Below are 18,659 nucleotides of genomic sequence, written 5' to 3'. Positions count from 1 at the left end.
CTGACCCTCCCTCTCACCGTCTGGACACTGGGCTTTGCTCACTGACCCTCCCTCGCACCGTCTGGACACTGGGCTTTGCTCACTGACCCTCCCTCGCACAGTCTGGACACTGGGCTTTGCTCACTGACCCTCCCTCTCACCGTCTGGACACTGGGCTTTGCGCACTGACCCTCCCTCTCACCGTCTGGACACTGGGCTTTGCTCACTGACCCTCCCTCTCACCGTCTGGACACTGGGCTTTGCTCACTGACCCTCCCTCTCACCGTCTGGACACCGGGCTTTGCTCACTGACCCTCCCTCTCACCGTCTGGACACCGGGCTTTGCTCACTGACCCTCCCTCTCACCGTCTGGACACCGGGCTTTGCTCACTGACCCTCCCTCTCACTGTCTGGACACTGGGCTTTGCTCACTGACCCTCCCTCTCACTGTCTGGACACTGGGCTTTGCTCACTGATCCTCCCTCTCACCGTCTGGACACTGGGCTTTGCTCACTGACCCTCCCTCGCACAGTCTGGACACTGGGCTTTGCTCACTGACCCTCCCTCTCACTGTCTGGACACTGGGCTTTGCTCACTGACCCTCCCTCTCACTGGACACTGGGCTTTGCTCACTGACCCTCCCTCTCACTGTCTGGACACTGGGCTTTGCTCACTGACCCTCCCTCGCACTGTCTGGACACTGGGCTTTGCTCACTGACCCTCCCTCGCACTGTCTGGACACTGGGCTTTGCTCACTGACCCTCCCTCGCACAGTCTGGACACTGGGCTTTGCTCACTGACCCTCCCTCTCACTGTCTGGACACTGGGCTTTGCTCACTGACCCTCCCTCTCACTGTCTGGACACTGGGCTTTGCTCACTGACCCTCCCTCTCACTGTCTGGACACTGGGCTTTGCTCACTGACCCTCCCTCGCACTGTCTGGACACTGGGCTTTGCTCACTGACCCTCCCTCTCACTGTCTGGACACTGGGCTTTGCTCACTGACCCTCCCTCTCACTGTCTGGACACTGGGCTTTGCTCACTGACCCTCCCTCTCACTGTCTGGACACTGGGCTTTGCTCACTGACCCTCCCTCTCACTGTCTGGACACTGGGCTTTGCTCACTGACCCTCCCTCTCACTGTCTGGACACTGGGCTTTGCTCAGTGACCCTCCCTCTCACTGTCTGGACACTGGGCTTTGCTCACTGACCCTCCCTCGCACCGTCTGGACACTGGGCTTTGCTCACTGACCCTCCCTCTCACCGTCTGGACACTGGGCTTTGCTCACTGACCCTCCCTCTCACCGTCTGGACACTGGGCTTTGCTCACTGATCCTCCCTCTCACCGTCTGGACACTGGGCTTTGCTCACTGACCCTCCCTCTCACCGTCTGGACACTGGGCTTTGCTCACTGACCCTCCCTCGCACCGTCTGGACACTGGGCTTTGCTCACTGACCCTCCCTCGCACAGTCTGGACACTGGGCTTTGCTCACTGACCCTCCCTCTCACCGTCTGGACACTGGGCTTTGCGCACTGACCCTCCCTCTCACCGTCTGGACACTGGGCTTTGCTCACTGACCCTCCCTCTCACCGTCTGGACACTGGGCTTTGCTCACTGACCCTCCCTCTCACCGTCTGGACACCGGGCTTTGCTCACTGACCCTCCCTCTCACCGTCTGGACACCGGGCTTTGCTCACTGACCCTCCCTCTCACCGTCTGGACACCGGGCTTTGCTCACTGACCCTCCCTCTCACTGTCTGGACACTGGGCTTTGCTCACTGACCCTCCCTCTCACTGTCTGGACACTGGGCTTTGCTCACTGATCCTCCCTCTCACCGTCTGGACACTGGGCTTTGCTCACTGACCCTCCCTCGCACAGTCTGGACACTGGGCTTTGCTCACTGACCCTCCCTCTCACTGTCTGGACACTGGGCTTTGCTCACTGACCCTCCCTCTCACTGGACACTGGGCTTTGCTCACTGACCCTCCCTCTCACTGTCTGGACACTGGGCTTTGCTCACTGACCCTCCCTCGCACTGTCTGGACACTGGGCTTTGCTCACTGACCCTCCCTCGCACTGTCTGGACACTGGGCTTTGCTCACTGACCCTCCCTCGCACAGTCTGGACACTGGGCTTTGCTCACTGACCCTCCCTCTCACTGTCTGGACACTGGGCTTTGCTCACTGACCCTCCCTCGCACCGTCTGGACACTGGGCTTTGCTCACTGACCCTCCCTCTCACCGTCTGGACACTGGGCTTTGCTCACTGACCCTCCCTCGCACTGTCTGGACACTGGGCTTTGCTCACTGACCCTCCCTCTCACTGTCTGGACACTGGGCTTTGCTCACTGACCCTCCCTCTCACTGTCTGGACACTGGGCTTTGCTCACTGACCCTCCCTCTCACTGTCTGGACACTGGGCTTTGCTCACTGACCCTCCCTCTCACTGTCTGGACACTGGGCTTTGCTCACTGACCCTCTCTCTTTCTCTTCAATCTGCCACTAATTCTGATCCAATTAATTCAATTACAGCCCCAATGATTGGCTTTGTGTGATTGGGAGATGCCGAGGCCGCGGCTCACTGATAAGCCGCACTAGGCCGCGGTCTGGTCCCTGGTCCTAATTGTCCTCATGTTCGGCCTGCAAAGCGCCTTCGTGCGCTGGGCCGTGTTCCTGGTGCCGCCTCCGCTGCGGGACTCTCTGCCGGTGGCTCAGGGCAGCTGGATTTTCTGGCCCAATCCGAGGCCCCGTTACCGATGGAGCGACTCGGCCCCGAGCCAACGCCAACCCCCGGCTCGGCCTCAGGCTCCGGTGCCGGCTCCGGCTCCGCCCCGGGGCGGGGGAAGGGAGGTTCCAGGCGGCCGCGGCCACATCCCACTGTCGGTCGCAGCGGCTTGGCTCCGCGGCCTCGCCGCTTTCCGCCAGCTCTGGCTCGGTCTCCTCGGGACCCCGGCGCTGTCTCAGCGCCCGCCTATGGAAGAGGCTGCGACCCCCGAGCTCCCGGGGCCTGAGCTCCAATCCCCGGGACAGACTGATCACCCTTCCCCAGCAGTGAGGATCCAAGTGGAAGAGCCACAGCCGCTCAGTGGGAGCAGCGGCAGCGAAGGGGAGCCGAGTCCGGGGAAGGTGGACCAATGCAGGTGGGGATATGGGGGGTCGGGGTGGTGGGATATGGGGGGGGATATGGGAGGCGAAGGGGTGGTGGGGATATGGGGGGTCGGGGTGGTGGGGATATGGGGGTGGTGGGGATATGGGGGGTGGGGGTGGTGGGGATATGGGGGGTGGGGGTGGTGGGGATATGGGGGGGTGGGGGTGGTGGGGATATGGGGGGTGGGGGTGGTGGGGATATGGGGGGGTGGGGGTGGTGGGGATATGGGGGGGTGGGGATATGGGGTGGTGGGGATATGGGGGGGTGGGGGTGGTGGGGATATGGGGGGGTGGGGGTGGTGGGGATATGGGGGGTCGGGGTGCTGCAAACATGCACATCAATCAGAATGGCTGTATCTCAGGAGGAGGCCATTTGGCCTGTTGCCTCTTTACTAGTTCTCTGGAAGAGCAGCTTAGTGCCTTCCATTCCCTGCCTTTTCCCTCTTCAGGTGTTTATCCAGTTCCCTTTTGGGAAACTATGATGGAATCTGCTTCCTCCACACTCTCTGGCTGTATATTCCACATCCTCACTATACATTGCATTGAAGAAGTTTTTCCTCCTACCACCCGTGCAGCATCTCTGATGATTCAGGTTATTATGGGAGAGCCAGTGGGACCTGTGGTCATCCAAAAAATGGCCCAGGTTATGCCACACTCCATGCCCCTGACTGTCCCCAGGAAACACCTCTATCTTCCATGTCTCTGCCCCAAATTGACTGCTCAGTTATTGAGCTGGAGTGTGAGTTGCAGACACTCCAACACATGGGATTGGGGGGAGGGAGGAAGAAGTATCTGGAAAGCTACACTCAGACTTCAATTTCACATCGTAGAGAGGGACAGGTTCAGAACAGGATTGGTGTAACTTTGTACACAGGATTAATGAAATCCAGGTGAGATAGAGAAGGGGGATCTGCAGGAGCTGATCCTATCCAACAGGTGCAACATACTGTGAGGATAAAGACTATTTGAAGGACAGTCAGAATGTGGACCATGGCATCTTGGAGTTGGAGGCCTCCAAAGTGGGGAGGAGATTATGTGTAATGTGTTAATTTGTATGTAATTTATTAATTGGGACAGATTGCATCCTTTTGTAAGTGGAATGAAGAATCCCACACGGTATGTTGCCTACTCGATGCCAGGGTGAGGGACATTTCGAACTGGCTTGGAAGGATATTGCAGGTGGGGTTGTGTGGACAGGATCCAGTTGTTGTGATCCATGTTCAGACCAACAATATAGGGAAATGTAAGTAAGAGATCCTGTTGAAAGAATACCAGGAACTGAGAGCTAAATTAAAGAGGACCTCAAGGTTGGATTATTACCTGAGCCAAGAGAAAACTGGTGGAGATGAGAAAATTAGGAAGGTGTCCATGTGGGAGACGGGGTCCATTTCATGAGTCATTCCCACCACTAGTGGGACAGGAAGGGACTTCAGTGTTAGGATGGACTACACCTGAACCAGGCTGTGACCAGAGTCATTGTGGAAAAGATAAATGGGGCAGTCAGAATGACTGTAAATCATGAATTGAGGGCCAAGTGGATAAGGTTGTATAGATAATAGTTTTCAAAAAAAAGTGAAGGAAAGAGTGGAGTAACAGTCAGAAATTGTACTTTAGCCACTACAGGTAAAGGGAAAACTAAAAGATACAAATTTATTAAACAGTGAGAAATAGGAAATGCACAGTAAAATATTTAGAGGATGACAAGTTGGGGTGTGTGGACCAAATAAGTCTTAATACAAGGAACAAATTAAACGAATTGCAGGAGCAAATTCAACTTGAAGGATATGGCATGGTAACTACTACTGAGCCATGGCTGTAAGATAGCCAGGGCTGCAAACTAAATATATCAGGTTATAGGGGATAAAATAGAAGGGGGAGGTGTAGCCTTAGTTTTTTCATCCTTTCATAGGTTGTGTGCATCACTGGAAGACCAGTATTTATTGCCAATCCCTAACTACCCTTGAGAGGTGGTGGTGGTGAGTCACTGCCTCGAACTGCTGCAGTCCATATGATGTAGGTACCACCCACAGTGGTGTTGGAAAGGGAGTTCCAGGATTCTGACCTAGCGACTGAAGGAACGGCGATTTATTTTCAAGTCCGGATGCTGTTTGTAGTATATATAAATGATTTGGAGGAAAATGTAGCTGGTCTGATTAGTAAGTTTGCGGATGACACAAAAGTTGGTGGAGTTGCGGATAATGATGAGGATTGTCAGAGGATACTGCAGGATATAGATCGGTTGGAGACTTGGGTGGAGAAATGGCAGATGGAGTTTAATCTGGACAAATGTGAGGTAATGCATTTTGGAAGGTCTAATGCAGGTGGGAGGTATACAGTAAATGGCAGAACCCTTAGGAATATTGACGGGCAGAGAGATCTGGGCGTACAGGTCCACAGGTCACAAAGTGGCAACGCAGGTGGATAAGGTAGTCAAGAAGGCATACGGCATGCTTGCCTTCATCGGTCGGGGCATAGAGTATAAAAATTGGCAAGTCATGCTGCAGCTGTACAGAACCTTAGTTAGGCCACACTTAGAATATTGCGTGCAATTCTGGTCGCCACACTACCAGAAGGACGTGGAGGCTTTGGAGAGGGTACAGAGGAGGTTTACCAGGATGTTGCCTGGTCTGGAGGGCATTAGCTATGAGGAGAGGTTGGAAAAACTCGGATTGTTTTCACTGGAACGACGGAGGTGGAGAGGCGACATGATAGAGGTTTACAAAGTTATGAGCGGCATGGACAGAGTGGATAGTCAGAAGCTTTTTCCCAGGGTGTAAGAGTCAGTTACTCGGGGACATAGGTTTAAGATGAGAGGGGCAAAGTTTAGAGAGGATGTGCGAGGCAAGTTTTTTTTTTACAGAGGATGGTGAGTGCCTGGAACCTGCTGCCAGGGGAGGTGGTGGAAGCAGATACGATAGTGACGTTTGAGACATCTTGACAAATATATGAATAGGAAGGGAATAGAGGGATATGGGCCCCGGAAGTGCAGAAGGTGTTAGTTTAGGCAGGCATCAAGATCGGCGCAGGCTTGGCGGGCCGAATGGCCTGTTCCTGTGCTGTACTGTTCTTTGTTCTTTGTGTGTGGCTTGGAGGGGAACTTGCAATTCAGTTTCTGGTCAATGGTAATCCCCAGGATGTTGGGGGAATTGAGTGATGGTAATGCTTTTGAATGGACTCGATGGGCCAAATGGCCTCTTCCTGTGCTGTCAATTAATCTGATTCTACTCGATGGCTCTATGAATGTCATGGGGCGATGGTTAGATTCTGTCTTGTTGTAAATGGTCATTGTGGGCACTTGTGCGGTGTGAATGTTACTTAATAATTATCAGCCCAAGCCTGAATGTTGTCCAGGTCTTGCTGCTTGTGGGCATGGACTGCTTCAGTAGCTGGGGGATTTTGAATGGTACTAAACACTGATTATTAGCGAACATCCCCAATTCTGACCTTATGATCAAGGGAAGGCTATTAATGAAGCATGTTTGGTCCAATGACATTATCCTGAGGAACTTCTATAGCGATGTCCTAGGGCTGAGATGATTGGCCTCCAACAACCACCTTCCTCTGTGCTTGGTATGACTCCAACCAGTGGAGAATTTTCCCCCTGATTCCCATTGACTTCAATTTTGATAGAGCTCCCTGATGCCACAGTCTGCCCTTGACATCAAGGTAGCATTTAACAATCCTTCTCTTCTCACCTCTGGAATTGAGCTGCTTTGTTCATGTTTGGACCAAGGTTGTAATGAGGTCTGGAGACGAGCGCCCCTGGTGGAACCCAAACCGAACATCGGCGAGCAGGTTATTGGTGATTTAAGTGTCACTTGATAGCACTGTCAGTGACACCTTCCATCACTGCACTTTTGAGTCAACTGATGGGACAGTAATTGATTGGGTTGGATTTATCCTGTGTTGTGTACAGGACATACATGGACAATTTTCGACATTGTTGGGTAGATGCCAGTGTTGTAGCTATACTGAAACAGCTCGGCCAGGGATGTGGCTAGCTCTGGAACAAACGTCTTCAGTACTACAGTTAGGATGTTGTCAGAGCCCACAGCCTTTGCTGTATCCAGTGGCTTCAGCTATTTCTTCATGTGGCGTGAATTGAATTGGTTGAAGACTGGCATCTGTGTTTGGCACTTCAGGAGAAAGCTGAGATGGATCATCCACTCATCACTTCTGGTTGAAAATGTTTAGTGATTTAAGGATGAAATCGCATCAGCGATTAAAGCATATAACAAGAGGTAAGCTGGCAGCGGAGACTCTAATACAATTAAGAAATAGAAAAGGATTGAAGACTAGTGGGAATTGTGTATAAGCCTCTGGTAGCAGTGTAGATTAAATGCAAAGATAGGACATGTAGGTAGCAAAGGCAGAATGGTTTTATTGGAGGATTTTTAACTTTCATATAGATTGGGACAAGCAGACCAGCAAATGCCAGAAAGGTAGTTAATTTTTTCTTGTCTGGGATAGTTTTCTGCAAGAATATTTCCAAGAACCAACAAGTGGGCAGGCCATATTAGATTTAGTAATGAGTCCGATTTAAACAGTCGAACCGTGTGTGAACATTTATCTAATAGCGATCATATGATTAAGTTCAACATAGTGTTTGAAAGAGAAAAATGTGAAATGCTACTAAGATTCTAGATTTAGGCAATGCTTACTTAAATTAGATGAGAGACAGTCTGTCCACAGCAAACTGGGTAAATCTGTTAATGGATAGAACGACCTAGTAATGCGTAATGAGACAGGATAATTAATGACCTCCTAGTAAAGGATCCTATAGGCAAGAGTGATCATAAATAAAAACAAGAAATGCTGGAACCACTCAGCAGGTCTGGCAGCATCTGTGGAAAGAGAAGCAGAGTTAACGTTTTGGGTCAGTGACCCTTCTTCGGATTCTTCAGATCATAACATGATAGAATTTCACATTCAGTTTGAGGGTGAGAAGTTTGGGTCTGAAACTAGTGTCTTAAACTTAAATAATGGCAATTACAAGAGTATGAAGACAGAGTTGGCTAAAGTGGACTGGGAAAATAAGTTAAAAGTTAAGACAGTAGAGAAGCAGTGGCAGACATTTGAGATATTTCATGACTCTCAACAAAGATATTTCATTGAGAGAGACTGAGAAGGATGCACCATCCGCAGGTAACTAAGGAAGTTAAAGATGGTTTCAAATTGTAAGAAAAGGCATACATTGCAGCAAAGATTAGTGGTAGAGCAGAAGATTGGGAAAATTTTAGAAGCCAGCGAAGGATGACTTTAAAAAAAGAGGGAGAAATTAGTGAGTAAACTAGCAAAATAAAAAAAAAACTGTAAAAGTTCTACAAATATATAAAAATGAAGGGAGTAGCTAAAATAAGTGTTCATCCCTTAAGAGGATGAGACTGGGGAATTAATAATGGGAAGCTAGGAAAAGACACACACTTTGAACAAGTATTTTGTATCTGTTTTCACAGTAGAAGGCACAAAAAACCTCCCAAGAATAGCAGAAAATCAAGAGGCAAAAAGGAGGGAGGAGCTTAAAACTATCACTAAAGAAAAAGTACTAGGAAAACTAATGGGACTAAAAGCTGATAGGTCCTCTGGACCTGATGGTCTTCATCCTAGGATCTTAGAAAGTGGCTGCAGAGACAGTGGACACATTGGTTGTGATCTTCCAAAATTCTAGGTTCTGGAAAGGTCCCAACAGATTGGAAAGCCACAAATGTAACACCTCTATTCAAGAAAGCAGGAAACTATAGGCCGATTAACCTAACATCATTGGAAAAATGCTAAAATCCATTATTAAGGAAGTAGTAGGACATTAGGAAAATCCTAACGCAATCAGGCAGAGTCAACATGGTTTTATGAAAGGAAATAGTGTTTGACAAATTTATTAGATGACTTTTTGAGGATGTAACCAACAGGGTGGATAAAGGAAAGCCAGTAGACAGTGTATTTCGATTTCCAAAAGGGATTTGATAAGGTGCCACGTAAAAGGTTACTACACAAGATAAGACCTTGTGGTGTTGGGGTAATACATTAGCATGGATAGAAGATTGGTTAACAAACAAATAGAGTTGAGATAAATAGGGCATTTTCAGGTTGGCAGACTAACTAGTTGGAGTGCTGCAAGGATCAGTGCTGGGGCCTCAACTATTTATAATCTAAATGACTTGGATGAAGGGACCCAGTGTATTAGAGCTGAATTTGCAGATGATAAAGATAGGTAGGAAAGCATGTTGTGAAGTGGACTCAGTGTCTACAAAGAGATATAGATAGGTTGTGAGTGGGCAAAAATTTGTCAGATGCTGTTTAATGTGGGAAAATGTGAGGTGGTCCACTTTGGCAGAAAGAGTAGAGAAAGACTGCAGAATGCTGCAGTTCTAGGACACCCAGATCCCTTTGGTATATGAATCACAGTTAGCATGTAGGTACAGCAAGTAATTAGCAAGGCAAATGGACTGTTGGACTTTATTGCAAGGAGGATGGAGTGTACAAGTAGGGAAGACTTGCTACAACTGTATATAAGACATTGGTGAGACTGCACCTAGAGAACAGTGTACAGTTCTGGTCTCCTTACTTGAAGGATATACTTGTATTGGAAGCAGTTCGGAGAAGGTTCACTAGGCTGATTCTTGGGATAAAGGGGGTTGATTTGAGGAAAGGTTGAGCCTATACTCATTTAGAAAAATGAGATGTTATTGAAACATAAGATTCTGAGGGGGCTTGACAAGGTCACTGCTGAGAGGATGTTTCCCCTCGTGGGGGAATCTAGAACTAGGGGGCAGAGTTTCAAAATAAGGGGTCTCCCTTTTAAGGCAGATGAGGAGGAATTTCTTCTAGAGGGTTGTTAATCTTGGGAATTCTCTTTCCCAGAGAGCAGTAGAGGCTGGGTCATTAAGTATATTCAAGGCTGAGTTAGACAGACTTTTGATCTACAAGGGAGTCGAGGGTTATGGGCGGGGGTGAGGCAGGTAGGAAAGTGAAATTAAGGCCACAGTCAGAACAGCCATTATCTTATTAAATGGTGGAGCAGGTTTGTGGGGCTGAATGGCCTACTCCTATTTATGTTCTTGTGTTCAGAAGATCAGTGTGAGTTGTCCATAAAAGAATTTGATTATGTAACAGGACTTTCACTTGCCAAAATAAAGCCATGGATGACAGAAGAGGTAAGGGACAACATAAAACTTTAGCATATAAAAATGCTAAATAAGCATAACTTGGCAAATGGAAGAGATGCAAAGGGAAACAAAACCAATAAGTGCTACAAAAATAGTATGAAAAGAAACTTGCAAGGGATATCAAAATCAACACATTTTACACTTAAAGAGGGTGGTCAGGAGAAATGTGGGCACCTTAAACTGGTAAGTGATACTGTCAATGAAAGTAAGGAAACGGTAGGCATGTTGAATAATTACTTTGCGCAGTATTTATATTGGAGGAAGTGATCAACATGCTAGACATTCCAGTTTGTTCCTACACTGTACCAGTTAGGAAAGCTCTTTTATTGAAAGACGATGTTGGTCTTTATAGCATGCAATGCTGCATGTATAAACTTGTCTGTTGAATTTCTTGAATGTTGTTGAAAGAATGATGTTCCATCATTGAGTATATTCAAGACAGATCAATAGATTTTTTTTATCTCCCGGGATATGGGGACCAGTCAGGAAAGTGGAGTTGAAGTAGATCAACGATGATCATATTGAATAATGGAGCAGGCTTGAGGAGCCAAATGGTCCACTCCTATTTATGTTCTTGTGTGCCTTTTCCAGTGGAGCAGAGAATGACCAGGATGAGCTGGACAGTAACTGGAGGTCTCCTGACCCTGAGCTGATGCAAAAACTAATTGCTCAGATTGAATATTACCTTTCGGATGAGAACCTGGAGAAAGATGCATTTCTTCTGAAGCATGTGAGAAGAAATAAAATGGGATATGTCAGTGTTAAACTACTGACCTCCTTCAAAAAGGTACTTTTTAATAATAGAGCATTGTTGAGGATAACATTGGGAGAAACTGTTTTAGTATCCAGTAACAGCTGGGCTGAGAATCAGAGTAGTTTATTTTTGTTAGTGTTAAACATGTAAACTGCAGTGATCAGAACCTGAAGTGGAATCTGTGCAGCACAAAAGTAGGTACTTGAGTTAAGCTTTCAGGATTCCAGTTCTGGGAGCTCAGTGGGTGAGTGGTGTTGCACTATATGCATATAAATTGAGCTTTTGGATTCCGGTTAAAATCCTTTGCTGAATTTGCTAATCCTGATTGGGTTGTGGATACTACAATTAGCTCCACTGCCTTAGACTAGGGGATAAGGGTGATGAAAAGGAACTTGTATTTATAATATGCCATCACAACTCTGTCCCAAAAGGCTTTCTTCCCAATGAAATATCTTCTTGTATAGTCACTGTTGCAATGTGAGAAAGGTGACGGCCAATCTGTGCACAAAAAGCCATGTTATAATGATATAATCTGTTGGCTAAGACACCAAAAGAACTCCTATGCTCGTCATCAAATAATGCTGTAATTTTTACATCTAACTGAGGGGGCACACTGGTTTAATATCTCCTCCAAAAGACTGAAAGATTCCCAGGGTTCTAGTTTCTGATTACAGTTGCAAAGTGCACTAGACAAATTGGGCTTGGTTAAGATGCCCCACCTTGCCCACGTGGCCTTGACTATGGGTTCACATGAAAATTTGCCTGAGTAACTCTTGTCCCCCTCCCGATGAGAAACTGAAGGGGACAAAATGGAATTTCGGGTGGGAGAAGAGAACCAGCATTTGGAGATGCTGCATCGGTTGAGTAAATTGAACTAACTTATTCATCCCTGTCTTGGTAAATGAGAAGTTCAAAGTGGAAATGTTTCTACAGATCTGCTTCTAATGTAATGAAGGATTTAATTAGTTGTATTCCTTTTATAATATAAATTCACTGGTAATAAATTAACTGCTTTGAAATGGATTGGTGCTATGTAATGCAGGCAGTGAGCAGCTACAGGGTTTAGGCATGATAATTGAGAAGGAAGATTTTGGTTACACCTCCAGCTCTTCTCTTGGGCATTCAGAACTCTTTGCTTTCAATGGATCCTTCTATCCTCACAGAACCTGCAAAATCCTACAAATTAGTCCTTCAAGTAGATGTCAAATTGGCTTAAAATGTTCTGATGGAATATGATTCCACCACTTTCAGGTAGTGTTCCAGATTACTTTTAAAATAATTTCTCTTCATTCCACTCCTCCCCACCCCCCTGTTCTTTTGCCGATTTTCTCAAATCTGAGCTCTGGTTACTGACCTACTTGCCAGAGAAAATAGCTTCTCCCTATACCTCTATTGGGTCTCCTAAGCTTTTCTACTCTGAACACCAGCTTCTACAATCTCTCCATGGCCTTGACATCCATCCTGAACGGTAGTGCACAGAATTTACACAGTATTCCAGCTGAGACCTGGCTAGTGATTTGCAAAAGTTTAGCATGTTTTCCTTGTTTTTATATTCAACGCCCCTATTTACAAAGCCAAGTATTCCAAATGGGTACCATGCTCTACTTGTTTCAGTAGACTGTGGGTTCAAGTCTCTATCCAGAGATTATAATAGTGACTGCACTTCAAAAACAAAAATAATGGCTGTAAATTGATTTGGGACATCTTGAGGTTATGAAAGGTGCAATATAAATGCAAAATCTTTCAATAGGATGTCCCAACGGTGTTCACTGTATTTATTAATGACCTAGATGATGGATTGTCCAGATTTGCCAATGACTATGTATGTAGTGTGGCTGGAAGCATAACATTACAAAGATATTAATCTATTAAGTGAATTGGCAAGCTGACAAATGGATTTCAATGTAGGCAAATGTGAGGTCATCCACTTTGGACCAAAAAACATCAATTTAATTTTTAAGTGGTGAAAAGACAAACAGTGGAGATCCAAAGAGTCTTGAGGATCGAGGTACATAAATCATTAAAATGTCATGAACAGGAACAGAAAATAATGAAAGGAATACTGGCCTTTATATCTACAGGAATGGAATGAAAGTTGCACTTCAGCTACAACAAAACCCTGGTCAGACCACACTTGGACTACTGTGAGCATTTATCAAGCATATATGGGCATTGGAAGGAGTTCAGTGTAGATTTATTCGAATGATACATGGACTCCAAGGGTTAAATTAAGAGGAGTGATTACACAAACTAGTGTTGCAATCCCTGGAATTTAGAAGTTAAGGGGTGATTTGATCAAAGTTTAAGCTATTAAAGAGAACTCTGGGTAGATAGAAAAACTATTTCCACTGGTTGAAATAATTAGGACTGGGGGCATAGTTTAAACAAAATTAGCCAGGCTTTTCAGGAGTGAAATTAGACAACATTTCCAGAGTGTGGTAGAAGATTGGAACTTGCTTCTGCAAAAGGCAATTTGATAGGTAAATTATTAATTTTAAATTTGAGACTGATCGATGTTTGGTAACCGAAGGTATGAAGGGATATGGGGAAAAGGTGGGTGTATATAAAGTTGGGTCTCAGATCAGTCATGATCTCACTGGCAGAACACGTTCTAATGGCTAAATAACCTACTCCTGTTATCAACTTGCTGTGTTTCTTCAAGATGTGAATATGCATTCCCCATCAACAGCACCCTTTAGATTATACTGCCTTTCCATATTCCTCAAAGTGCATCACTTCACACTTACCTGCATGAAATTGCCTATTTCACAACTGTCCTTTTGAAACCTGCTACTATCCTCACTATTTACCGCAATAATATTTTGTATTATCTGCTATTACAACCGAGGTGGGAGAAGTGCACTTTATTCTAGTTCCATTTCTCCACGGGTCACACATATATTTAAATTTTTTCCCACTTGCTGATATGGTCAACCATAGACTCTATTTTTATCCCAGGATAAAACACATCAACCAGGTTTCTTCTAATAAACAAAATTATCAGTTTATTATAAAACAAGTCATAACCAGTAATGAAGTTAAAGTGTTAAATGTTAAAGTTCCCTTTCAACCTTCGCCCCTCACACTGGTTGAATGGAAAAATAAGGAATTTTGGTTTTTAGAGCTCCATTACAGACAAAACACTTGGGCTGAATACTTGCTCATTCTTGAAAAAAACATGATGTTCCAAAATTGGCATACTGTCTGGCCTCTGAGTACACATCAGGTCACTGGAATCTTTTAGAACAGTTCTTTTCATGGGGTTTTCAGAATTAATTTAGCGGGCCTTTCTTCAAAGATATGAGATGAATTGACAGAGGACTTCTCGGTCTTTTCGAGAGGTGCTGGGTTGTGGTTTTCTCTCCTCACCTCCTTGGAAGTGCTCCCCTCTTTCTCTCGCTTTCCCCCATGTCCCCCCACCCCCAGTCTCCCGTCTCTTTGGACCTCCTCTCCTCTCCCTATTTATAACTGTTCAACCCCAACTTAAAACAATTCAAAAGCGAAACTGTCAACAGGAGGTCAACCTTTTGACCTCTATTAATCTTGACCTGTCACTTCTTTGTAAACCACTTCTATTGGTGTCCAAAGTTCTTTTTTTAATTGAGCTGGAGTCAGGTGGCTTCCCGGAAAGGCTTGTTTTCCTCAAGACCTCTTTGCCCCCTTTTTTTTTTTTAAATTCCAGGGACTCTTTTTCGAAGTCTTGTGGCCTTTACATGACCCCCTTTGAAAACCCCAAAGTTTAACATTTCTTCAATCTTTCAAAAATGAATCCTCAAAATATATTTAATGAAATACAGATGCACTTTTGTAACACTGCAAACTTCAAAATTGTATTTCATATATTCAAGACCAAGTCATTTAACATGAGGAAAACCCATAATAATCCCTGGGGGAACCCCATAGCATCCTTCTCTATGAAGAAAAACAATTGTTCATCACTACTGTTTCCTATTCCTTAGCCAATTACATACCCAAGTTACCACTGTCCCTTGCATATCATATGCTTCTATTTTCTGACTGAATCTGTTAGGTGATACTTTTTATAACCTGTTTTGGAAGTACACATCTGCATCAAGCCTCTCTTGCATCAAAGAAATTAATCAAGTTAGTCAGACATTATTTGTTAAATCCATACTGGCAAACCCTTATTAATCCATGCTTTCCCCTTTGTCCATGACAATGGTCTCTAGTAGTTTTTTTTTCCACCACTGATCTCAAGACCTGTAGTTACCAGATTCATTCCCTCTTGGTTTTTAAACAGAAATGTAACATCTGCAATCCTGTTGCATCACTCCCATATCCATGGAGGATTGAAAGATTGTGGTCAGTGGTTCTGCTATCCTCCACTCTTGCTTCCTTCAACCTAGAATTGATGCCAATCTATTTAGGACTTGCTTTCTCCTAATTTTATCCTATCCAATGTCTCTCTACTACTCCCTCCTCTGATGTTCACTTCATCCTGTTCTAAAGCATCGATCTAAATTGTCTCAACAGATGACTTTAGGAATATAAATACTTTGACACTGCCTGATTGGACAGATTGACTTAATTTTAATAGATTTGGGAAAATTAATACTTAAACCAGGTATCCTCTTGGAAAATAGGAACTAAGTTGTTGTGCTGCTGCTGTAGTGGAGTTGGTAACGCATTTAGTGAATTGTAGACTTACTTGCATCCTAGTTAGTAAAGTAGGAACTATTAAAACTGGATCTTTCCTGTTCCAGGTGAAGCACCTCACTCGTGACTGGCAAACCACTGCCTTTGCTCTGAAACATTCAGAGCTATTGGAGCTGAATGAAGAAGGGAGAAAAGTGAGGAGGAAGACTGCTGTTCCAGTGTTCCCGAGTGAAAATCTTCCCAGTCGGATGCTGTTGGTACATGATATGCATATGTGCCCAGAATTTCAAGCTTTAAACCAAAACCAGGAATCTGAAAACAGTGGCTTGCAGGAGAAGATAATGGAGTATATATTGAAGGTATTTGGCATGTTTGGTACAATCTCTTCTGTTCGCGTTCTGAAGCCTGGAAAGGAGCTTTCCGCAGATGTGAAAAGATTGAGCAACCGGTACTCTCAACTGGGAGTGAAAGAGTGTGTAATTGTTGAGTTTGAAGATGTTGAAACTGCAATCAAAGCACATGAGTCACTTGGAAAAACAGATGAGGGCATGAAAGTGGTGCTGATAGGCATGAAACCACCAAAGAAGAAAGTTGTCAGAGAAAAGACCAGTGAGGCTGATGATGTTGGCAAGAATGGGTTAAAAAGCAAATCTGCCAATAAGCGAGTAGAAGAACTGCAGTACATGGGTGAAGATTCCTCTGTGTACAGCTCATCTGAACCTGAAAGCAACCCTGCATCTCCGATGCTTAGCCGCAAGCTTAAGCCCAATAACCAGCTGAGCCCCAATACTTATCAAAACAATCACCTGAGTCCTAATGCTTCACCTCGATCCAGCCCATGGAATAGTCCACGTTCAAGCCCATCAATACAGCGGAAAAACACAATTCCCCGGAAATCTCCCCTTACTGGAGATGCAAAACTCAGTGCTGCAACAAGTCCTGAAGTTGGAAGTAAGTGGACTGACTATTCATCTGACAGTAGCAATACACCATCAGGCAGCCCATGGGTACAGAGACGAAAGCAGGCACAGGTGATATCACATGAGAACAGTCCAGTGGATAGTCCGATGCTTTCCCGAAAAATGCATAATGCAGGTGGATTGCCTCAAGGAGTAGTGCGTCTGCCCAGAGGTCCAGATGGTACAAAAGGATTCCAAACTCTTGCAGAAAGGAGTAAGCCACTTGTAATCTGAAGTAGTTTGTTTCTGCTTCCTATAATGTACTCCCTGCCATCCTTTTTGGAATGACTTGGTTTGTGTACCTGACTATTGGAAATAATTTAAGTTAGACCAAATGTAATATGGGATTAAAGTTAATCATTTAGTAAGTGTTTAAAGTTGGTATTTGTAACTTTGCAGTTGTAAACTGCAAATTATCTTTTCCAAGATTTTGGGGAAGTATCCTACTTTTTTTTTACTTTGGAGCTTTTGTTCTGAGTCAAGTGGGCAGTTTCCTCATTAAAGGTGAAACACTAGAGGAAAAAGTAGTAGCTGCTAGCACATTATGGTAGCCACAAACAGGTTGACATTTGTATAACCTGACTAATGTGAAAGTGAGTTTGCTGCTGGTTATCAGCCAGAAAACCTGAGATGGTTTGGAATTATTGGGTTGTGACTTAAGGTACAAAAAGGAAGTGTTTGTCTAGAGTGGTGAGTTGGTTGTTGCATATGGACCATAATAGATTGTACATTGCTGTATTGCAAATAAATGCAGATTAAGCATTCTTGGTACTTATATTTTTACACTTAAAGTATTGTACAGATTTATTTCTCCTTCCCTAAAATTAATCTGTTTAGATTCTGTGGGCACTATTTCACCATCCATTTCCTCAACACAGTGGGTGCTACTTGTGTGAGCCTTTATGGCATCAGCAGCAACTGCTTGCATTTTACTTTGGGTTTGTTGGCATATAGAGAAGACTGGTTAACACTTCATCAGAAGCCAGAGTCTGTACCTGGAATACAAGGTGCAGATGCATGATTATAGTGGTGAGACTGCAGGTGTAAAAGGTCCCAAGAAGGGTAACAGATTACAGGTTTTACATATAGGAGCCTTGAACCACTGCCATCCAAGTGGTGTAGTTACAGCCACAGTGCTGTTAGGGAGGAAGTTTATTCAGCAACAGTGAAGGAACAGCAATATAATTCCAAGTCATGGTGTGTGGCTTGGAGGGGAACTTTCAGGTGGTGATCCTATGTATCTGCTGCCCTTGTCCTTCTAGGTGGCAGAGTTTGCAGGTTTGGAACATAATGGTGAAGGCTTGATAAGTTGCTGCAGTGTACTAGGTGGTGGATGGGGTGTTGATCAAGCTGGCTGCTTTAGTCCTGGATGGTGTGTTGGAGTTACTCATCCAGGCAAGTATTCCATTGCACTCCTGATTCTCCTTGTAGATGGTGGACAGGCTTTGGGAGTCGGGAAGTAACTTACTCACTGCAGAATTCCCAGCCTCTGATCTGCTCTTGTAGCCGCAAGGTGTTATATTGCTGATTTAGTTACCTTTCTGGTCAGGGGTAACCCCAGGATGTTGGGTGTTTCAGTGATAGTAATGCTGTTGAACGTCCAGGAGATGGTTAGATTCTCCTGTTGGACATAAAGACCTGCTCAGGTCTCAAGAAAAAAACCTGACAACCACGTTGGCCCTGACCCGGCCTGAGCCCCTTCATTTTTTTTCCCGACCCAATCACTGTAATGTTCCATTTACCTACCTTGCGACTCTCGATCTGCAGGAACCTGCAGCATGAGTGTGATGACATCAGAGATGCTCACTGTGCAGACTGTTTCCCTCTGACATCCTGGACTCCCAGCTCAGGTAGGTTTTTTTCACTTAACACTTGCTGTGTGTATCTGACCCAACAGCTGAAGCTGGAAGAGCGCCCTGACCCAAACCAGACATGTCTGGTCCTGTCAGGTAGCAGGCCTTTAGTTGGATGTCATGATCTAGCACTTGTGTGGCACAAATGTTACTTGCCTCTTCAGCCCAAGCCTTAAATGTTCAAG

The 18,659-nt window shown here is 45.3% G+C and overlaps 1 protein-coding gene across 2 annotated transcripts; it reads left to right on the top strand.

Moving 5' to 3' along the window:
- The first annotated feature begins 2,422 nt into the window (after nt 1–2,422).
- larp6a (La ribonucleoprotein 6, translational regulator a) lies at nt 2,423–17,385 on the top strand. Of its 2 annotated transcripts, XM_068015693.1 has the most exons (3): nt 2,423–3,121; nt 10,883–11,078; nt 15,770–17,385. In XM_068015693.1, exons 1-3 carry the CDS (start codon nt 2,613–2,615, stop codon nt 16,853–16,855), a joined length of 1,791 nt encoding a protein of 596 aa, XP_067871794.1. In that variant the 5' UTR covers nt 2,423–2,612; the 3' UTR covers nt 16,856–17,385. The 2 variants fall into 2 exon arrangements, with proteins under 2 accessions (XP_067871794.1, XP_067871795.1); XM_068015694.1 differs by lacking the exon at nt 10,883–11,078 and having other exon boundaries at nt 3,043–3,121.
- The last annotated feature ends 1,274 nt before the right edge of the window (nt 17,386–18,659 follow it).

This window comes from Heterodontus francisci, chromosome 35, assembly GCF_036365525.1.
Source record: "Heterodontus francisci isolate sHetFra1 chromosome 35, sHetFra1.hap1, whole genome shotgun sequence".
NCBI lineage: Eukaryota > Metazoa > Chordata > Chondrichthyes > Heterodontiformes > Heterodontidae > Heterodontus > Heterodontus francisci.
The sequence above is the reverse complement of the archived record's forward strand: the minus strand, read 5'-3'. Positions and strand labels throughout refer to the sequence as shown.